The sequence below is a fragment of the Nicotiana attenuata genome, unplaced genomic scaffold, assembly GCF_001879085.1.
Source record: "Nicotiana attenuata strain UT unplaced genomic scaffold, NIATTr2, whole genome shotgun sequence".
NCBI classification, from domain to species: Eukaryota; Viridiplantae; Streptophyta; class Magnoliopsida; order Solanales; family Solanaceae; genus Nicotiana; species Nicotiana attenuata.
In genome coordinates, this window is record NW_017671292.1 from 46215 (window position 1) to 70836 (window position 24622).

At 39.2% G+C, this 24622-nt stretch overlaps 1 protein-coding gene across 1 annotated transcript; it reads left to right on the forward strand.

Annotated features, from left to right (window-relative positions):
* Positions 1-2141: 2141 nt before the first annotated feature.
* On the forward strand, positions 2142-6658 carry LOC109207323. Its single transcript, XM_019370220.1, has 5 exons — positions 2142-2305; positions 4759-5097; positions 5150-5260; positions 5368-5871; positions 5974-6658. The coding sequence occupies exons 1-5, from the start codon at positions 2142-2144 to the stop codon at positions 6656-6658; spliced, it is 1803 nt and encodes a 600-aa protein (XP_019225765.1).
* The last annotated feature ends 17964 nt before the right edge of the window (positions 6659-24622 follow it).

Here is a 24622-nt window from a genome sequence, read left to right on the forward strand (position 1 = left end):
TAGAGTTGGCGGTGATTGTTCATGCTCTTAAGATATGGAGGCATTATCTGTATGGAGTGTCATGTGAGGTTTACACTGATCATCGCAGCTTACAGCATTTGTTCAAGCAGAGGGGTCTCAATTTGAGGCAGTGTAGATGGCTTGAGTTGCTGAAGGATTATGACATCACCATTCTTTATCATCCAGGCAAGGCAAATGTGGTCGCGGATTCCTTAAGCAGGAAAGCAGAGAGTATGGGTAGCTTGGCATTCATTCCAGCAGAGGAGAGGCCACTAGCCGTGGACATTCAGTCCTTGGCTAACAGACTTGTGAGGTTGGATATTTCAGAGCCCAGCCGAGTCCTTGCATGTGTTGTTGCCGAGTCTTCATTATTGGGGGAGATCAAGGCCCGACAGTTCGATGATCCGCATTTGGCAGTTCTCAGAGAGACGGTGCTACAGGGTAGTGCCAAGGAGGTTTCTATTGGCGAGGATGGTGTCCTGCGACTCCAGGGTCGCCTATGTGTTCCTAATGTTGATGGCTTGAGGGAGAGGATTCTAGCGGAAGCACATAGTTCGTGGTATTCTATTCACCCGGGTGCTACGAAGATGTATAGTGACCAGAGACAACATTATTGGTGGCGACTGATGAAGAAGGACATAGTTGAGTATGTGGCTAAGTGTTTGAATTGCCAGCAGGTTAAGTATGAGCACCAGAGGCTAGGTGGCCTACTTCAGCAGATGCCCATTCCTGAGTGGAAGTGGGAACGCATCACTATGGACTTCGTAGTGGGATTGCCTCGGACCTTGCGGAAGTTTGATGCAGTGTGGGTCATTGTTGACAGGTTGACCAAGTCGGCACACTTTATTCCGATTGTGACTACTTACACTTCAGAGAGGTTGGCTCAGATTTACATTCGGGAGATAGTCCGGTTGCACGGTGTGCCTGTTTCCATCGTATCAGACAGAGGCCCTCAGTTTACTTCCCATTTCTGGAGAGCCGTTTAGAGTGAGTTGGGGACCCGCGTGGAGCTCAGTACAACATTTCACACTCAGACCGACGGATAGTTGGAGCGGACAGTTCAGATTCTGGAGGACATGCTTAGGGCATGTGTGATTGACTTTGGAGGACAGTGGGATCAGTTCTTGTCTTTAGACGAGTTTGCTTACAACTGATGACGTCCAAATCCACTACTAAAAAGTAAATGGACACGGTCGCATGCAATATAATTTACCCAACTATAAGTCGGGGTCGAATCCCACAGAGAACAATATGTAGGCTATTAGGAATGTAAGAGAATTATCACTTATCGCGCAATGCCAAACACTAAGAATTTGGTTTTTGGAAAATGTTTATAACTAAATGCAATAACATAAACTAACCTAGAAAGCAAGTAAAATGATCAATGGCTACAAGGATGGATGCATCGGGAATTACACTCAAGTAACGATCCAATGTATTTCGTGATTTTACAAATATGAGCGAGTTTATGTTAATTAGCCACGGGTAATAATTCGATATTAGCTTCTTCCGAAGACTAACAAGACTTCTTAATTGAATTATCCCTAAAACAATTAAGAGATTAAGCACTCCCGAATATGGCTACAAGTAGTTCAATCCTATCCCTAGGTAGAATCTATAAAATGAGGGTTAACGCCTCAAGTTCTTGTTAATTAATCTTTCCCAACTCCAAATTATCTTTTCCAAAATTAATTCGGAGTTAATGGGTGAATCCTAGGGTTAGGTAATCCCTTTGGAAACATTAAAGAACAAGAATAATTAAAGTAACAATAACTCACTTCTTAAAAGGATAAAAATCATTCAATACATAAGCACAACAAGGTATTTAATCCATACTTTTAACAAGAATATTTCCATAAACAAGATTCAAGTGTTGGATAAAATACTACACACTTAGATATACAATACAAAGCAAGGAAATGAAGAAATAAACATAAATGGGTAAGAAATCCTTAACCACAAGCTTCAAATCTTCAAGACCCAAGTGTGTGTGCAAAACCCTAGCTTGCACCTTGTTCTCTCTAAGTCTAAGAACTAAAAATCAGCCAAAGATGTTCAGATATTCCCAAAGATACTGCTAGGTCGAGTATTTGTGGGTTTGGGAATGAGAAAATGTGAAATGCCTAATTTGCCCGGGTCTGATGCCCGTTTACCGCACCTGCGGAAGAATCATCGCAAGTGCGGCTCCGCAGATGCGGAGATCCAATCGCAGAAGCAAATTGCTAGCTGAAACTCTGTTACCGCAGATGCGGTTCACCAGGCGCAGATGCGCCACCATAGAAGCGGTAATCCAATCGCAGATGCGGTTCCTTGCAATCTCAAACAACTTCGCAGATGCGGAACTATTCACGCAGAAGCGGGGTCGCTTCTGCGACCTTCCTTCCGCAGATGCAGAATCACTGGGGAGTTTTTTGCATGTTTTCACCCTTTTTTTTTGCTCAATTCCACTCCAAATGAATTCAAATCACTTCAGGGCATCATTTACCTGAAAATCTAACAATACACACCATAAACGACCTCATATGATAGTTAAAGGACATAAAAGCTAAGGAAAAGAGACTAGATTGAGTGGTAAAATCACCACTCATCAACACCCCCAACTTAAAGCTTTTGCTTGTCCTCAAGCAAATCAAAACCAACACTTCAATGAGGATTTACCATTTAAAACACAAGTGGTATTGCTATTATTTACAAATCACATTCTCCAATTAAGCACCATACTTATGGATTTGGTTGGTACTAATAATTAGGCTCAAGTATGTGTATCTTTCCCGAATGACTCCCTCATTTAAAAAACAACTTCAAGAATGTGCAAGGGAGTTTCAAAAATAGTCAAGTGACAAAAATAAGCCTCAAGAAGTGACTCAAAAGCACCAGTCCATTACACATGCTCAACTTACTCAATTTCACCAATCCTTCCTAATTCATGTGCCCTCACAAGAAAGAAAGTCCCAAAATCACTCTATTTACAATACAACATAAGGGACAATTTTACAAAGACACTCACTCTCACAAATAATTTCAAGTGTTACCACATCTCATACCATAAGCTTGCCCTTATTTTAATTCATCGCCTATTCAAGTATGTTCGGTTGGAGGTCCCATAAGGACTTTTTAAGCTTGTAATGTAGGTTTAGGGAAGGGTCGGATAAGCATTTGGATACAAGTGACTTCTTCCTCCCTGAACACTACTCACATTTGCCATTCTTTTTGCCCTTTGTTTCTTTTCAAACCACATAGCCTCATTAGCATCTAGTTACCAACATAGAACCACCTTAAATACCTCTTCTAATTTTCTTCAAGGCTCCATAATTTATAAACATAAAAATATTTCTCTTTTTTTTATACACATTTTTGTTTTGGAGCTTGAATATCTTGATATGAACACTTTGAGGTATATGTTCCTACACTCAATGCACAACCTTACCAATTTCCATTTTGACAGCACACCCCCAACTTAGGCTTTCAGCCTCATTCTCAATGTTCAAGGAGGGACGGGTTCAAAAGAGGAAATTATTTTACAAAAAGGGGAAAGGTTTGTACTGAGGTGGCCAAAGAAAAGGTTAAAGGCTCAAATAGGGTACTAGTTATATTATTTGTGCAATGGTAGGCTTGAAAGAATAAAGAGGTTTTGCAAATAAAACAAAGAATGCCTAAGATCATTCCTCCAACCAAACATACTATCATTAGCGTTGAAAGACCAACCGGGCAAGTTCTAGATGATAGAAGTAAACACAAGATTTATTTGTACAGACACTAACACACATGGCACATGAATTAATCAAGACGGATCAATTATTTTCTAACAAGAACGTCTAGAGCAATATTATTCAAACTAGTGGGCGAAGAGTCACTCAAAGCGCCAAAAATTTATCACAAAAATTATTCTTCACCATGCAACTTACTTGTTTTAGTTCAAAACCAAAATTCGGTGGGGTATTCTTAATTCACATTTCACATACAAGAGACTAATTTTATTAGTACCAAATAATCCAAAAGTCTCCTCCTAGCAAAACAAGACTAATTTCCTTAAGAAAGTTGTCAAGCCATCTATCATAGGGAAAAGTCATCCAGTTCAATTCACAAATGTTCCTTGGGAATGAACCGTAGCATGAAGAAAGCCCAAGGAAATACTACTTAAGGAAAAGAATGAAAGAACAAAACTACTAAAAAAAAAATACTAAAATAAAAGCGGCTAATACAAACAATACAAACTACTAAAGAAAATAAATAACGAAAGAAAGCTAAACATAGACTAATCACACCAAGCTCAGCAAGAGCACCTGCTACACAAAATAGTCCGGCAAGGGCACACAATATCCACAACAGCAACATAAGCCCGGCAAGGGCACACAGTATCCATAGCAACAAAATAAGCCCGGCAAGGGCACACAATATCATAACATGAATACAGTATACTCCTACAGCCACCCCCAACTAAAAACATTGCAGTGTCCTCACTGCACAATATCAAATATAAAGCACAAATAGTTTGGGGGTCTCCCTGAGGTCTGCATGAGACTAGCAGACTGTGGGAGGACGGCTGATCACTACTAGGCTAAACTCGTGATCTCATCATCGTCGGTCTCATCATCATCGTCACCATCACCATCACCAGCCCCNTTTTATTGGCCCCAAATTTACATGGTGCAACAACTGGAGACCAAGGAAAAGAATTTGGAAAAGACTTGATAGAATATTCATTAATGACCTGTGGGCCCAATTGTTTCAAGTGTGCAGCGTTAAACATCTTAACAGATCTGGGTCTAACCATAGACCCCTCCTGTTCAAATGCCACAACAATTTATCTCATAATATCAAGTACTTCAGGTTCTTAAACTTCTGGACTAAACAAGCAGGATTTTATGAACTTGTTAGCGATATCTGGAACACCCATATTCAAGGAAACCCTATGTGGAAACTTCAGCAAAAGCTTAAACTTTTGAGCAGGAAACTTACTCAATGGTCCAGGGATGACATTGGGAATATTTACGACCATTTTAACAAATGGGAAGCAGAGGTGAAGTTGTTAGAAGAAATTGACCAGGAACAAAATACTGAACAGAGCAGAGAAAACTTAAACAAATGTCAGGCCGAGTATATAAGATGGCATTCTATGCAAGAGTCACTCCTGAAACAAAAATCTCAGATACAATAGTTTGAAGAAGGAGACTGCAACACAAAGTATTTTCATAGCGTTATCACAGAAAGGAGGAGGAAGCTTAAAATACACAGAATCAAAAACCACAAAGGAAATTGGGTTATAAGTGAGGAGAAAATTACGAGGGCTGCTATCAAGCACTATAAGAAGTTTTTCAATCTCACTAGAAAGGAATTGAACCTGAATATTATTGATTGCATTCCTAGGTGTATCACTGATGAGGAGAATGACATCCTTGACTCTGTTCCAATGGAAGAAGAGATTAAAGAGGCTATTTTCAGTATCAGCGGGGATAGTGCTGATGGTCCTGATGGTTATAACGGGACCTATTATCATAGATGTTGGAACATCATTAAATATGACATCATTCAATTTGTCCAGGCCATCTTTAATGGTAAACATCTGACTAAGTTCTTCTCTCATACGTGCCTTGTGTTGATCCCAAAAGTGGAAGCTCCTGAGACTTTCTCTGAGTTAAGGCCTTTTAGCCTCAGCAATGTCTCAAACAAGATCATCACTAAGATCCTGTCAAAAAGGATTAACTCACTCCTTCCCAATTTAATCTCTAACAATCAGAGTGGTTTCATCAAAGATAGATTGATCACAGAAGATGTCACTCTTGCTCAGGAGATTGTTCAAGGTATAAAGGGCCCCAACAAAGGAGGTAATGTTGTGCCTAAACTAGACATGGAAAAGGCATATGATAGAATGTCTTGGGACTTCATTACTTTCGGTTTCTCACAATAATGGATTAATATCACGAAGAATCTTCTTTCCAATGTTTGGTATTCTATTATTCTTAATGGCACCAGGCATGGTTTCTTTACATCTTCACAGGGGCTGAAGCAAGGAGATCCCCTCTCACCTTCCTTGTTCATTCTGGGTTCTGAAGTTCTCACCAGATCTCTTAACAAGCTTCATGGAGATGATAATTTCACTCCTTTTAACATGCCAACAAGAGGTCCTCAAATTAATCATCTCGCTTATGCGTATGATATTGTCATCTTCACGGCAGGCAACAATAAATCCATCAAGCTCATCATGAATAATATCAAGAACTATGGTAAGGCATCCGAGCAAAAACTCAACGTCGATAAGTGCTTCTTCGTTACAGCTCCTAATACTAAAGCTGGAAGGATAAATAGAATCAGGAGAACCACTGGCTTCATGGACAAACAATTTCCTTTCAAGTATCTAGGATACCCTATCTATACAGGAAGGAAGAAAATTTGCTACTTTGAGGAGATGGTTGCAAAGATTGTTAAGAAAATAAGCGGATGGCAAGGAAAGATGCTATCGTATGGAGGGAAAGTGGTTATTATTAAAAATGTTCTACAATATCTCCCTCTATACACCCTTTCTACATTGTCCCCTCTACGCTTAATCTCATTGAGAAACACTTTGCTAGATTCCTCTGGGGTTCCCATGGTGATAAGAACAAATTTCACTAGAGCTCATGGAAGAAACTACGCTTTCCAAAAGAAGAGGGGGGAATAGGCATTAGAAGGATGGAGGAGATAAATGACATTTGCTCAATCAAAAGGTGGTGGAGGTTCATAGCATGCCCCTCTTTGTGGGCTGAATTTCTAAAAGCCAAATACTCTATTAGAGCACACCCAGTCTCTAAAGCTATTACATCTGGGAGCTCACACTCTTGGAGAGGTATTCTTCAAATTAGAGACAGAGCTGAAAAGAATATATACTGGAATATTAATACAGGGGAATGTAGCTTCTGATGGGGTGATTGGACAGGTAAAGGACCACTCGCTAAAATAGTCAATCATTCTAGAACTTCTGGGAAAATTTTAGTTGCAGAATTCTTCAGAGGTAAGAGTTGGGATTTTAATAAATTGGAAAGAGTCCTTCCGATTGAAATTGCTCAACATATCAGTGGTATCCCAAGAAGAAGACAGGATCAAAAGGACTATGCTACTTGGAGACTCACCGAGGATGGTCATTACTCTAATACCACTGCTTGGCACATGGTTCGAACCACTAAACAGAGAAATCCTTTTCTTGTAAAGTTTGGCACAACAGTATCCCATTCAAAATTTCCTTTCTCATTTGAGAATGATTCAGAGAAAGCTGCCTTTTGATGACACCATCATGAGGTTTGGCAATCAACCAGTTTCAAAATGCAATTGTTGTAGTATCCCCCAATGCAAAAATATACAGCATGTTTTCTTTGATAGTGAAGCTGTTATTAGCTTATGGAAGTTCTTTGGAAATCCTCTGGGAATCCAACATATCTCTGGTTCCATTAGGGGTGTCCTCACCCAATGGTGGCAGAGGAAACCAAAGAATTTAGTACATAAGATGATTTTACATATTATGCCAATCTTTGTTTGCTGGGAAATCTGGAGAAGCTATACATCGTGCAAATTTGGGGATAGTAAAAAGTTCAATCAATACAAGATGAAATCCCAAATTCTCTGGAACATCAATGCTACTATGAATAGGAAGTTTCCCTCTATTCTCACTCGTAATAATTGGTATAGGAACTGTGAGTTATTCGAGAGACTCAAACCTATTCCAATTTGGAGATGTGTATTATGGGAAAAGCCCCAGCAAGGAAAACTGAAGCTTAACACTGATGGGAGTTTCAACAAACAAAGCAGCAAAGCAGGGATAGGAGGAGTTCTCAGGAACGATAATGGAGAATTTATCATGGCTTTCTCAATCCCTATCATCTGTGGTAGTAGCAATGTCGCGGAGTTGAGGGCGATTAAATTTGGGTGCGAGTGGTGTGTCAACAATAGAATCAACAGCTTCATGGTGGAAATTGATTCTTTGGTGATTCACAACATGCTTCAAAACAGAACTTTGCACAACTACACTCTAAGGAAGGAGATCGAAGATACTGTTGAGATCTTAGAACGTGCTAATGCTTCTATCAGTCACTGTTATCGTGAGGCAAATCAGGTTGCAGACTGTTTTGCAAAGAATGCCACTGCTTCAGCAGAAGGGATCATCCACACGAATTTCCAGCAAATTCCCAAAGAAGCCAAAGGTCCTTTCTTTATGGATAAATGGCAAGTACCATCATTTAGAATTAGATATTAAAAGTCCAACTTTTATGTTAGCTAAGTTGTATATAATAGAAAGAAGGGGTCTACTAATTGTATTTTTGCCCATACACCCTTCTTTGCAGTGTAAGAATGACACCATTGATGACGTCCAAATTCACTACTAAAAAGTAAATGGATACGGTCGCATGCAATATAATTTACCCAACTATGAGTCGGGGTCGAATCCCACAGAGAACAATATGTAGGCGATTAGGAATGTAAGAGAATTATCACTTATCGTGCAATGCCAAACACTAAGAATTGATTTGAGAAAATATTTATAACTAAATGCGAAAATGTAAACTAACCTAGAAAGCAAGTAAAATGATCAATGGGTACAAGTATGGTTGCATCAGGAATTACACTCAAGTAACGATCCAATGTATTTCATGATTTTACAAATATGAGCGAGTTTATGTTAATTAGCCACGGGTAATAATTCTATATTAGCTTCTTTCAAAGACTAACAAGACTTCCTAATTGAATTATTCCTAAAACAATTAAGAGATTAAGCACTCCCGAATATGGCTACAAGTAGTTCAATCCTATCCCTAGGTAGAATCTATAAAATGAGGGTTAACGCCTCAAGTTCTTGTTAATTAATCTTTCCCAACCCCAAATTATCTTTTCCAAAATTGATTCGGAGTTAATGGGCGAGTCCTAGGGTTAGCTAATCCCTTTGCAAACATTAAAGAACAAGAATAATTAAAGAAACAATAACTCACTTCATAAATAAATGAAAATCATTCAATACATAAGCACAACAAGGTATTTAATCCACACTTTAAATATGAATATTTCCATAAACAAGATTCAAGTGTTGGATAAAATACTACACACTTAGATATACAATACAAAGCAAGGAAATGAAGAAATAAACATAAATGGGTAAGAAATCCTTAACCACAAGCTTCAAATCTTCAAGACCCAAGTGTGTGTGCAAAACCCTAGCTTCCACCTTGTTCTCTCTAAGTCTAAGAACTCAAAAATATGATAAAGATGTTCAGATATTGCAAAAGATACTGCCAGGTCCAGTATTTGTGGGTTTGGGAATGAGAAAATGTAAAATGCCTAATTTGCCCAGATCTGATGCCCGTTTACCGCACCTGCTGAAGAATCATCGCAGGTGCGGCTCCGCAGATGCGGAGATCCCACCGCAGAAGCGATTTGCCAGCTGAAACTCTGTTACCGCAGATGCGGTTCACCAGGCGCAGATGCGCTACCGCAGAAGCGGTAATCCAACCGCAGATGCGATTTCTTGCAATCTCAAACAACTTCGCAGATGCTGAACTTTTCACGCAGAAGCGGGGTCGCTTCTGTGACCTTCCTTCCGCAGATGCGGAATCACTGGGGAGTTGTTTTCACCCTTTTTTGCTCAATTCCACTCCAATTGAATTCAAATCACTTCAGGGCATCATTTACCTGAAAATCTAACAATACACACCATAAACGACCTCATATGATAGTTAAAGGACATAAAAGCTAAGGAAAAGAGACTAGATTGAGTGGTAAAATCACCACTCATCAACACCCCCAACTTAAAGCTTTTGCTTGTCCTCAAGCAAATCAAAACCAACACTTCAATAAGGATTTACCATTTAAAACACAAGTGGTATTGCTATTATTTACAAATCACATTCTCCAATTAAGCACCATACTTATGGATTTGGTTGGTACTAATAATTAGGCTCAAGTATGTGTATCTTTCCCGAATGACTCCCTCATTTAAAAGCAACTTCAAGAATGAGCAAGGGAGTTTCAAAATAATCAAGTGACAAGAATAAGCCTCAAGAAGTGACTCAAAAGCACTAGTTCACTACATATGCTCAGCTTACTCAATTTCACCAATCCTTCCTAATTCATGTGCCCTCACAAGAAAGAATGTCCCAAAATCACTATATTTACAATACAACATAAGGGACAAATTTACAAAAACACTCACTCTCACAAAGAATTTCAAGTGTTACAACATCTCATACCATAAGCTTGCCCTTATTTTAATTCATCGCCTATTCAAGAATGTTCGGTTGGAGGTCCCATAAGGACTTTTTAAGCTTGTAATGTAGGTTTAGGGAAGGGTCGGATAAGCATTTGGATACAAGTGACTTCATCCTCCTTGAACACTACTCACATTTGTCATTCTTTTTGCACTTTGTTTCTTCTCAAACCACATAGCCTCATTGGCATCTAGTTCCCAAAATAGAACCACCTTAAATACCTCTCTAATTTTCTTTAAGGTTCCATAATTTATAAATATACATTTTTTTATACAAATTTTTCTTTTGGAGCTTGAATAATTCAATATGAACACTTTGAGGTATATGTTCCTACACTCAATGTACAACCTTACCACTTTCCACTTTGACCCCACACCCCCAACTTAGGCTTTTAGCCTCATTCTCAATGTTCAAGGAGGGACGAGTTCAAAAGAGGGAATTATTTTACAAAAAGGGGAAAGGTTTGTAATGAGGTGGCCAAAGAAAAGGTTAAAGGCTCAAATAGGGTACTAGTGATATTATTTGTGCAATGGTAGGCTTGAAAGGCTAAAGAGGTTTTGCAAATAAAACAAAGAATGCCTAAGATCATTCCTCCAACCAAACATACTATCATTAGCGTTGAAAGACCAACCGGGCAAGTTCTAGATGATAGAAGTAAACACAAGATTTATTTGTACAAACACTAACACACATGGCACATGAATTAATCAAGACGGATCAATCATTTTCTAACAAGAACGTCTAGAGCAATATTATTCAAACTAGTCGGTAAAGAGTCACTCAAAGAGCCAAAAATTTATCACAAAAATTATTCTTCACCATGCAACTTACTTGTTTTAGTTCAAAACCAAAATTCGGAGGAGTATTCTTGATTCACATTTTACATACAAGAGACTAATTTTATTAGTACCAAATAATCCAAAAGTCTCCTCCTAGCAAAACAAGACTAATTCCCTTAAGAAAGTTGTCAAGCCATCTATCATAGGGAAAAGTCACCCGGTTCAATTCAAAAATGTTCCTTGGGAAAGAACCGTAGCATGAAGAAAACCCAAGGAAATACTACCTTAAGGAAAAGAATGAAAGAACAAAACTACTAAAAAATAATACTAAAATAAAAGCGGCTAATACAAATAATACAAACTACTAAAGAAAATAAATAACGAAAGAAAGCTAAACATAGACTAATCACACCAAGCTCAGCAAGAGCACCTGCTACACAAAATAGCCCGGCAAGGGCACACAATATCCACAACAGCAACATAAGCCCGGCAAGGGCACACAGTATCCATAGCAACAAAATAAGCCCGGCAAGGGCACACAATATCATAACATGAATACAGTATACTCCTACAGCCACCCCCAACTAAAAACATTGCAGTGTCCTCACTGCACAATATCAAATATAAAGCACAAATAGTTTGAGGGTCTCCCTGAGGTCTGCATCAGACTAGCAGACTGTGGGAGGACGGCTGATCACTGCTGGGCTAAACTCGTGACCTCATCATCGTCGGTCTCATCATCATCGTCACCATCACCATCACCAGCCTCTGACATGAAGGAGTACTCCTCGCTATCATCCTTGTCCGCCACTGGTATCTTCTTGCCTGGGTTTCCCAATTTGAAGATGGCCTTTATGCCTCTCCACATTTTGACCATGAACTTGCTCTTCTTCTTGTCTTCTTTTTCTCCTTCTCGAAGTCTGACTGGAGATCTGCATGCGCCTTGGCCAAGGTGCTGTAGGCTGTCTCAAGTCTGGTCACTGATGCTGCCATCTTCTCATGAGAATCTTTCTGACTCTTTTGCGCATCTAAGTAACTCTTCATTTCTTCCCTGGAGAAGTATGAGGGCCCAGGCTGGGAGGATGAAGGCCCACTCGGAAGCTGTGACACTAACTCCCGAATAGATGCAAGCTCGGAGTTTAGCACCCCAAATGGTCCCTCAGGTGCAGCTGCCTGTGATGAAGACTCTGGACCGGTAGTAGAAGTGGTGACCTTTCTTTTCTTGCTTTGGACTGCACTACCCTCTCCTGTCACTCTCAGTGGGTGAAAAGGTTTGTCAGCTGGTAGCCATCGATCGGTGCTACGCACCTCAACCTCTGCTATCGTGCATAGCTGTGTGATCAGTGAAGGGAACATCATCCCTGCATCCCTGTCTCGCAGATACTCCCTCAGCCCGCAGGATATAGTACCCGACATTCACAGGAATGTCGTCCAGGATGCATGCAATGATCAATGCCCTGGTGTAGGAGACATCTGAGACGTTTCCACAAGGAGACACCCTGTTGCAAAGGATGTACAACCACATTTTCGCTTCAGCAGTGAAGTCAATTGATCTCAAACCTTTTCTACGGTTACCCCATTTGGCTCTCATGCTCGGAGGGAAGAGTTTGGAGACAAGCCACTCCCCGTTGTCACAATGATCTTTCTCTTGCACCGGCTCCATTGGATAGTTGTGAATCCCAAGAGTGTCATTTATTTGCTCTATCCCAAACCTTACCAATTTTCCTCTGATGACGATTTGTGGGTTGGCAAAATCTGTGCGCTTAAGGTTAGCATAGAATTCGCGAACCCACTCCTCATTAGCTTTGCATGGAGTGGGAATGAAGCATGACCATCCGGATGTATGGAGACGGGCATAGAAATCTGGGAGCTTCTCGGCCAATTTTTCTTCGTTGATCCCCTTTTCAAGCACTATCCTTTTGTTGACGAGGTCGTCCAAATATCTACGCTGACAGTCAGCTGACATGAAGCGTGATTCATCATACGGTTCCTCAACCTCCTCCTCAATTTCATATTGGTGTTGAGCATTTTCATCCATATTCGGGTCCATTTTCAATCAAAGTACCTTCACAAAATCAAAACAAAGTCAGTCGGGCGATAGAATCATGTTAAGCAATTCAAAATACTGCAATTAGGCCAAAGAATCCAGTTGAACGGGCCCGGGAAGGCCCTGTTGCAAAGCTACTGGAATTGTGCAATCTGCCCAGTTTTCGCATCTGCAGAAAACAAGCCGCAGGAGCGGTTCCACTTCTGCAGAAAAATAACCGCATCTGCGGTTTTCTCAGCTTGGCCAAAAATCGCACCTGCGGAAAATCATCGCAGGTGCGATACCGCATCTGCGAAACACTGACCGCATCTGCGGTATTCGTCAAGTTCTTCAACTGCCCAGATTTTTTTTTCAATTTTTGATTCTCAAACCCAATTTTGGCACTTAATTTATACTCAAGACTTCTAAATTAGTGCAGTACATGAAATTTTGATTCTAATGAGACGGACTTTATGGTACTTAGTAAGAAAATTTCTTTTAAACAATTTGTCGAACATCTTGCAAGCACTTTAAAATGGCCTCTTATTTACACAATTTGGGTACTCAGATTTCCCACAAATGTGATCCAACACTAGCAGCACACAAAAATGCACTCTCAACCAATTTTCCTCACCCTATTTTCAAACAAATCAGAGGGGAATGGGGAAATAGGGGACAACCATGGAAGGCCTGAGAAAAAGAGATGGGGAAAAGAGAAGAGAAAGGAAGAAGAGAGAAGTAGATGAGAACCAAGAGAAAATAACTGAATATCGTGTGAGTGCAGTAGAATTCACAAGCAATGGAAGTTTTGGAGTATGTTAGAGATGGGGGAGTTTAGGGCTGGGAGGAGCAGTATGCAGAATATACCTGTGAAGGAATGAGACTTCTATTTTTTTAATTTAAGACCTGCTTGATTTCTGCATCTGTGGTATTTTACCGCTTATGCGGCGCCGCTTATGCGGCTAGCTGGCCGCTTCTGCGATATTTTCTGCTTCTCCGCTTGTGAGCTCGCTTCTGCGTGACCGCTTCTGCGGTCAAATATCCGCAGATGCGGTTACACCAGAAGATTGATGCACATATTCTGCAGCTACTATTTTTGGCCCTCCGGACCACTCCGACCTGTTCAATTCAACTCCAAAAAATCTAAAACTTGGCAGATTAGTCACAAATAATATTCTAAGCTATTCTAAAAAAGAAAATTTTAAAAATGACTAAAATTTTGAAAATGATGGGTTGCCTCCCACCAAGCGTCGCATTTAACGTCGTGGCACGACGCAAACAACTTTACCACTTTTCTCGCCACTTGGATGATATGAACTAGGCACCTAGCTTGGAATCAAGCTTGTGACCACGAGCGATGGGGGGTGGTAAGTTGATGATCAAACCAAGCCTTAAATTCTTCATTTTGCACTTCTTGGCTTTCATGTGAGGAATGTCATTTTACCTTCTTGTTCCCTCAAACTGTAAGATGTGTGGTTGTTGCCTTTTCCTCCTCGCAATCCCTCATTGACTCGTGTAGTTCAATTTCCCATATCACCTACTACAATTTCCAATGTTTGAAAAAATGCTTGGAATGTGACTTTAAACCTCCAACTTGCAATTTTTCTCGGATTTTGACATCCTCTTCATCCCCCGGATTAGAGTCACTTTCAATCAATTTTTCATTTACACCGGATGACTCTAATTCCATATTTTTCTCGGCATCACTAACACTCATGGAGTCGATTGGCGGATGTTCAATTCTTGAATCCTCAAAGTAAAGCTCACTTTCTTCCTCGGAATTGGACTCTTCTTGGCTTCTTTCCACACTCTCAAGTTGGTGGGCATAGTGAGCCTCAACCAATATTTTCATTTGCTCTTCCAAAGTGTGGATATGTTCATCATTGTATGCCAAGCCTTGTTTCAAGCCCTCGAGTGCAAAGTTGTGCTTCTCCTCATTTTCAAGAATGGTCTCCAACATGAGCATCATCTTCTCATTTTGAGCATTTGAGAGTTCTTCTTGGTTTTGATCAAGTGCCAAGGAAGGATTTTCGGCTTCCACATCTAAGAAAAATTCTTGGCTCTCATTAACTTCTGAGGCTTTTTGGACCTCTAAAGCTTCAAGCATTTCTCCCATTTGTGAGTGCAACCTTGCAAGTGCCAAGTTGTTTTGGAGGCTATTTTCCAAAAGCTCCTCCAAGGCACTTTGTTCTTTGTTTCCTCCTTCAATTAGGCACTCCAACATGAGCTTGAACTCTCCATTTCGGCCATGCTCAACTTCTCCTACTTCCATAGCCCTATAATTTTCATCATAAAAAGTAGAATCATCATAGCGGGGGCTTGGGGAAGGGAAGGACAAATAAGCACAATCATCCCAATGACCATTTTGAAAACCACACTTATCACAAATACTCCACTCATGGGTTTGAGATTGTGCGCACAATCCACCCCTGGGAGAATTTAAATAATTTTGCCACGAGTGTGGTCCTCCACAATAAGGACAAGGGTCATCAAAGTATGAACAACTACCATCCGACCAATTTTTATTATATGATGCCATTTTTCAAAAATAAGAAAATAAACAAGAAACAAACAAGAAAAATAGACCAAGGTAAGAAAAATAATTACACAAATATTCACAAGTTTGGACCAAAGCACTTACGCTTATTTCTCAAACAACCTAAATTACGCCAAATTGTTCCCCGGCACCGGCGCCAATTTTGATGACGTCCAAATCCACTACTAAAAAGTAAATGGACACGGTCGCATGCAATATAATTTACCCAACTATGAGCCGGGGTCGAATCCCATAGAGAACAATATGTAGGCGATTAGGAATGTAAGAGAATTATCACTTATCGCGCAATGCCAAACACTAAGAATTTGGTTTTTGGAAAATGTTTATAACTAAATGCGAAAATATAAACTAACCTAGAAAGCAAGTAAAATGATCAATGGCTACAAGGATGGATGCATCGGGAATTGCACTCAAGTAACGATCCAATGTATTTCGTGATTTTACAAATATGAGCGAGTTTATGTTAATTAGCCACGGGTAATAATTCTATATTAGCTTCTTCGGAAGACTAACAAGACTTCTTAATTGAATTATCCCTAAAATAATTAAGAGATTAAGCACTCCCGAATATGGCTACAAGTAGTTCAATCCTATCCCTAGGTAGAATCTATAAAATGAGCGTTAACGCCTCAAGTTCTTGTTAATTAATCTTTCCCAACCCCAAATTATCTTTTCCAAAGTTAATTCGGAGTTAATGGGCGAGTCCTAGGGTTAGGTAATCCCTTTGGAAACATTAAAGAACAAGAATAATTAAAGTAACAATAACTCACTTCATAAAAGGATAAAAATCATTCAATACATGAGCACAACAAGGTATTTAATCCACACTTTAAACAAGAATATTTCCATAAACAAGATTCAAGTGTTGGATAAAATACTACACACTTAGACATACAATACAAAGAAGGAAATGAAGAAATAAACATAAATGGGTAAGAAATCCTTAACCACAAGCTTCAAATCTTCAAGACCCAAGTGTGTGTGCAAAACCCTAGCTTCCACCTTGTTCTCTCTAAGTCTAAGAACTGAAAATCAGCCAAAGATGTTCAGATATTCCCAAAGATACTGCTAGGTCGAGTATTTGTGGGTTTGGGAATGAGAAAATGTGAAATGCCTAATTTGCCCAGGTTTGATGCCCGTTTACCGCACCTGCGGAAGAATCATCGCGGGTGCGGCTCCGCAGATGCGGAGATCCCATCGCAGAAGCGAATTGCCAGCTGAAACTCTGTTACCGCAGATGCGGTTCACCAGGCGCAGATGCGCTACCGCAGAAGCGGTAATCCAATCGCAAATCTGGTTCCTTGCAATCTCAAACAACTTCGCAGATGCGGAACTATTCACGCAGAAGCGGGGTCGCTTCTGCGACCTTCCTTCCGCAGATGCGGAATCACTGGGGAGTTTTTTGCATGTTTCACCCTTTCTTTGCTCAATTCCACTCCAATTGAATTCAAATTACTTCAAGGCATCATTTACCTAAAAATCTAATAATACACACCATAAATGACCTCATATGATAGTTAAAGGACATAAAAGCTAAGGAAAAGAGACTAGATTGAGTGGTAAAATCACCACTCATCAACACCCCCAACTTAAAGCTTTTGCTTGTCCTAAAGCAAATCAAAACCAACACTTCAATGAGGATTTACCATTTAAAACACAAGTGGTATTGCAATTATTTAAAAATCACATTCTCCAATAAAGCACCATACTTATGGATTTGGTTGGTACTAATAATTAGGCTCAAGTATGTGTATCTTTCCCGAATGACTCCCTCATTTAAAAAACAACTTCAAGAATGTGCAAGGGAGTTTCAAAAATAGTCAAGTGACAAAAATAAGCCTCAAGAAGTGACTCAAAAGCACTAGTCCATTACACATGCTCAACTTACTCAATTTCACCAATCCTTCCTAATTCATGTGCCCTCACAAGAAAGAAAGTCCTAAAATCACTCCATTTACAATACAACATAAGGGACAATTTACAAAGACACTCACTCTCACAAAGAATTTCAAGTGTTACCACATCTCATACCTTAAGCTTGCCCTTATTTTAATTCATCGCTATTCAAGAATGTTCGGTTAGAGGTCCCATAAGGACTTTTTAAGATTGTAATATAGGTTTAGGGAAGGGTCGGATAAGCATTTGGATACAAGTGACTTCATCCTCCTTGAACACTACTCACATTTGCCATTCTTTTTGCACTTTGTTCTTTTCAAACCACATAGCCTCATTAGCATCTAGTTACCAACATAGAACCACCTTAAATACCTCTTCTAATTTTCTTCAGGGCTCCATAATTTATAAACATACANAAACCTTTTGGAGTGACATAAGGTCATTGCACCATCGATTAACATTATGGACATCATACCATCAATATGAACTTCACTAGGACTCAAGGATCATATATACTTTCTTGGAATAACTTTGTAAGGAAAGAATAACATGGAAAACCTTAGTTGCTAGGAGTAGATTCATTATGAAATAGCGTATCGTTTATGTTCGTTTCACTTTAGATCATGCCAAAAGAATGAAGGAAGAGCCTTAACATACCTTAAACATGTTGAGTCCTTAATACCTTCTAAGCAACTCTTCAAACAAGTCAACTCGATCTATCATAGCATAAGGAGATTCAAAATCAGTGTTGAGCAAAGGCGAAGTCTGTAACTTAAGCTAGTAGCTCGTCTACGTAAATTCGGGCAGCATCTCCCTTGTAACAAGGGCCTCCTCCAATACCATATACCAAAAACAACAGCCAGGGAAGTCCAGCAACCTATAAATATCAATAACAAGACACCATATAACAACAACAAGTCACAACTACTTCACGACGAGCGGCAAGCTCCGATTGGAATCCGTATAACCCATATCACCCCTTATAGACTTCTTACATTAATTTAAAACTATCATTAACATGATAATGAAGTCATTCATCAATGATTCCATCCTTATACCATATATTTATAACAAAGTAAACAATCCTCAACTCCAACTATCTTCAATTAGTAGCTTTATTCACTAGTTCATGTCTACTCCGTCCATTTAACTTAATCAACATCAAGATAACCTTAAGCACATGAAAGAACACAATAAACACAACTCCTATAGTAACTTCAAGTCGAAATCCAAGTTATATTCAGCTCACAACAACCCTCAATAGCAATACAACACCATAGAAGTGACTTAAGCTAATCCAAGTACTATCTTGTAGTTTATCATCCTAACAACTTAACCAACATACAAGAAAGCTTAAGCACAATTAGTAGGCTGTTATACTAACCTTATACAGCGGCAACAACTTGGAATTTCATCCAAATACAGCCCACAACAATCCTCAATGACAACACAACCTCAAAGAGGTGTTGTTCTTCACTAGAACTAAGTTTTGATGTTGAAATATGGTGTAATCACTTTGGAGTCACTTCAAACCCTTGTGGAATCTGTTTAGAAGGGTTAGGAGAAGTTTGGAGACGAAGTTGAGTTGAAAATAAGTGAAAAATAGGCGTCCAAATCGTTTATAAATTGAAGTAGGTCAACCACCGCCTAAGTGGGTCCCATAGGGAGCTGCTTGCGCGGTCTCGCGAAAACACGAATATCTATCTACTCCGATGTCATATTGATGAACGGTTTAATGCGTTGGAAATTAGACTCGTAGATATTCAATTTGATATGTAGATCATCCACTGATTCCAAGTATATTGGGAGAAAAGTGCATCTACATTTGACCTAAATTTCAGCACATTATGAATGCAACTTGTGATGACCTTTGCTAACTTTTGTTCCATAACTCGTTTGACTTAAAAACATAACACACGACTATCATAAGAATACAATAACTCATAAATTAACCTACTCATCATGTTAATCACCCTAGTCTCACCCCAAAAGAATATGTTATAACATTCCAAACTTGTCGATTTTTGACGAAACTTATTTTCTTCAATTCGTTTAGCGACTAAGCTTTCCAACCCTTTTGGTACTTGTTATTCATGATCTTAAATATTTGTAACCTCCAAGGTAACATGATTAACTTACTTTATTTGCTTCCAAATATAATCTCATTTTCGAGCTTACATCAATGACTTACGACGTACTCTCACGTATGAAAACTTGGGGTGTAACATGCAAGGGAGTTTCAAAAATAATCAAGTGACAAAAATAAGCCTCAAGAAGTGACTCAAAAGCACTAGTCCATTACACATGCTCAACTTACTCAATTTCACCAATCCTTCCTAATTCATGTGCCCTCATAAGAAAGAAAGTCCCAAAATCACTCTATTTACAACAACATAAGGGACAATTTTACAGAGACACTCACTCTCACAAAAAATTTCAAGTGTTACCACATCTCATACCATAAGCTTGCCCTTATTTTAATTCATCGCCTATTCAAGAATGTTCGGTTGGAGGTCCCATAAGGACTTTTTAAGCTTGTAATGTAGGTTTAGGGAAGGGTCGGATAAGCATTTGGATACAAGTGACTTCATCCTCCTTGAACACTACTCACATTTGCCATTCTTTTTGCACTTTGTTTCTTTTCAAACCACATAGCCTCATTAGCATCTAGTTACCAACATAGAACCACCTTAAATACCTCTTCTAATTTTCTTCAAGGCTCCATAATTTATAAACATACAAATATTTCTTTTTTTTTTATACACATTTTTGTTTTGGAGCTTGAATATTTTGATATGAACACTTTGAGGTATATGTTCCTACACTCAATGCACAACCTTACCAATTTTCATTTTGACACCACACCCCAACTCAGGCTTTTAGCCTCATTCTCAATGTTCAAGGAGGGACGGGTTTAAAAGAGGGAATTATTTTACAAAAAGGGGAAAGGTTTGTACTGAGGTGGCCAAAGAAAAGGTTAAAGGCTCAAATAGGGTACTAGTGATATTATTTGTGCAATGGTAGGCTTGAAAGGCTAAAGAAGTTTTGCAAATAAAACAAAGAATGCCTAAGATCATTCCTCCAACCAAACATAATATTATTAGCAATAAAATACTACACACTTAGATATACAATACAAAGCAAGGAAATGAAGAAATAAACATAAATGGGTAAGAAAATCTTAACCACAAGCTTGAAATCTTCAAAACCCAAGTGTGTGTGCAAAACCCTAGCTTCCACCTTGTTCTCTCTAAGTCTAAGAACTGAAAATCAGCCAAAGATGTTCAGATATTCCCAAAGATGCTGCTAGGTGGAGTATTTGTGGGTTTGGGAATGAGAAAATGTGAAATACCTAATTTGCCCAGGTCTGATGCCCGTTTACCACACCTGCGGAAGAATCATCGCAAGTGCGGCTCCGCAGATGCGGAGATCCTATCGCAGAAGCGAATTTCCACCTGAAACTCTGTTACCGCAGATGCGGTTTACCAGGCGCAGATGCGCCACCGCAGAAGCGGTAATCCAATCGCAGATGCGATTCCTTGTAATCTCAAACAACTTCGCAGATGCGGAACTATTCACGCAGAAGCGGGGTCGCTTTTGCGACCATCCTTCCGCAGACGCGGAATCACTGGGGAGTTTTTTGCATGTTTTCACCCTTTTTTTGCTCATTTCCACTCCAATTGAATTCAAATCACTTCAGGGCATCATTTACCTGAAAATCTAACAATACACACCATAAACGACCTCATATGATAGTTAAAGGGCATAAAAGCTAAGGAAAATAGACTAGATTGAGTGGTAAAATCGCTACTCATCAACAATAATAATTATCAGTCCAGCATCGAGATGGACCCATTCGATGCTTTATACGGTCGGCGATGTCGTTCTCCTATCGGGTGGTTTGATCCCGGAGAGGCTAAGTTGTATGGTACAGATCTGGTGAAAGATGCCTTGGAGAAGGTGAAGCTGATTTAGGAAAGACTTCGCGCAGCACAGTCCAGACAGAAGAGTTACGCGGATTGGAAGGCGCGCGATCTATCATTCATGGTCGGCGAGAAGGTTCTCTTGAAGGTCTCGCCGATGAAGGGTGTCATGAGATTCGGGAAGAAGGGTAAGTTGAGCCCAAGGTTTATTGGCCCATTTGAGGTATTGAAGCGAGTTGGGGAGGTGGCATATGAGCTTGCTTTACCTCCCAGCTTATCGGGAGTCCACCCAGTTTTTCATGTGTCTATGCTTCGGAGGTATCACGCCGACTGGTCCCATGTGCTAGATTTCAGCACTATTCAGCTAGACGAGAGATTGAGCTACGAGGAGGAGCCAGTTGCCATTATTGATAGGCAGGAGCGCCAGTTGAGGTCCAAGAGGGTTTCTGTAGTAAAGGTCCAGTGGAGGGGCCAACCAGTCGAAGAGGCGACCTGGGAGTCCGAAGAGGACATGCGGAGCAGATATCAACTATCACACCTCCTTTTTTACACACCCCGAAAGGTATATAAGGGAGTTTTTCCAATTAAAGTGACATTATTCGAAATGAGATTATTTATTCATTTTTATTCAGAGTCGCCACTTGGGATGGTTTGTTTTCTGGTGTCCCAAGTCACCGGTTTATTTTAAAATCTCAAATCGAGGAAAATTCGACTTTCCTTTTGAAGTCTGCGAACCAGAAATTCTGAATAAGGAATTCTGTTAACCCGAGGGAAGGTGTTAGGCACCCCCGGATTCCGTGGTTCTAGCACAGTCGCTTAAACTATCATAATTGGCCTATTATCTGATTTTAATACATGTTTTAGCCTATGGTTCAATTTTAATTATAACCACTTTTATTTAATTATTTTTTAGGAAAAGATTCAACGTCATCTAAAACATGTCTTGAACCACGTCACATAAATGCACCCGCGGTCCACGACACATTTTATCTAACGTTGTTGAGATTTGGATTTGGGTCACATGAAATGCACACCCGAGTTTAGGAATGTAATTTTTTAAATAGCGCGCCTAAAACAACTACGCACTTTCAAATTTGCGAGGGTCATGAAAAATTCAACTAAATGACGCACCTCAATTTTTAAAGATTTAAAATTAATTAAATGAGGGCCATGCATTTTGAGATTTTATTTGACACGGCACACCTCGATTCCGATTTTAAAGGAAATTCAAACTAAAGCGTTTGAGGGCCATAACTAGATCTTACTTAATATGGCACGCCTCAAATCTACTTTTTTTAAAAGCCCAATTAATTAAGGAAAAACTTAAAAGAATTTTAACTACTTTTCGAACCAATTTTAGGCTAAAGGACTGAAATTAAAAGAGACGAATGAATGGGAGAATAAGCTTAGGTTAATAGCAGTTACAGAAACATTGGGCTCAAATAACTGGCATCAAATACCAAGGGACATGGCTTACCCCAAATCCAGGCCCAACGTGAGCCCAAATCTTTTGAGAATTGAGTATCAAAGGGTGGAGGACTCGAGTTTGAGTCTTCAGACACACGGAAAACATCAGAACATCAAAATGTGGATGCGAGCCCAACGTGGCTTTCAATAGCACATAACCATTTGGCAATCATGCTCACTTAAATCTTCAGCAAACCCAAAGGACAATTATGCGAAATTTTAGATCTAATTGAACTTCTTTCCAATACATGCAATAGCATATCAAAAACTCATAAGCTTATCAAATGAACACATCTGGATTTAAACTTAAACAGGCTTATAAATGACCAGGGCAATTCTGCACATGGCTAGTCCCTTTAAATAATCAACCAAACCATTTTTCGTTCAAAATGACTATAATCTAACTAACTTGGAAGCTATTCAATCACCAGTTAATTTCCAAAATATAAACATTCTGCTGCTCATAATAACATTTGCCCCTAATATTGCTCAATTTTAAGACAGCGCTCACATAGTAACATGAAAACTCTCACAACCTGAGCTTAAAACCCCTCCTTCGCAACAGACAAACCATGCTTCAAAACCATTACAAGGTTCAAATCCTTATTTCCAAAAAAGGATAGTAACCACATGAGTTGGCTGTATTCAAAAACTTTAACAAAGCTACTACTAGCTAATTTCATATGAGTCTAAGGACATACATCACAAACAACTCCATTTAAAAGAAATACATCACAGTAATTTATGACATGGTAAAATAAGCCAAAGCAAAGAAAGAGAATCAGCCTGAATAGCCTAAAGAAAATGTGCAGAGAAAATAAAATCCTAAACAAAAAAAAAAACAACTTCTGATTGATTTCAGCTAAGGAAACATGTCTTCCAAGTAACAAGCAACATTCAGAACTTCATTTCCAACTCATGGTTTAGAGTAATACCTGGCAATAATAAAGAAACAAAAAGAAGTGAAAAATCAGCAGACAACAGCAACAGACTAAGCCCAGAATCAGCAATGAAATAGTGCAGAAATCAGCAAATTAAGCCTCAAATTTTCAACCCAATTCTGATACTCAAAACCCCAAATACACCATTTCTACTGAACCTTTTAAATTCTGACTTTTCACAAGGGAATTAGAACTTGAAATCAAGCAGAAACTCAACAATTTTCAGTACTTTTCTTAAAAAAAGAAAGAACTCAGCCGTTTTTAAATTTCTCAGGATTTTTTGTCTCTAAAAATCTCTTTGTTAAAGAAGAAAGGGTGCCTTTATAGGCAAGCTTTTAGGGCAGCAATAATGAAATTAGTTTTGCACTTTAAACCTTTTGTTATTTTCATTTTTGCTCAAGTACCCCTAGTGTAAAAATCAGATTTTTCAAGTAAGTGCCAAATGCACCTTCCTAGCAGCTTCCTAAATCAGTTATAAAGATTCTTTTCACCTAGAATTCCCAGATTACCCCTCAAACCCTTGCTTTTTACCTCTCAAACCAGACCAGATATGGGTCAAATTGACCCAATTCAAAGTGTTATGGGTCTGTAAATCCAGGTCGAATCCCCTTTTGGGCTTTCTGATTTTAGAACTCAAATTTATGAGACCTGAATCTAATGAGCCCAGCATGGGTTTCCCAAGGGGAACTCAGAACTTCTTTTTATTTGAAAACCAAAAAAAACAATGAAATAACACCGAAGAAACAAAGAAATTAAAATAAACATGAATTATTAACTTTAATTTAAGCCATGCAAGCAGAAAGGATT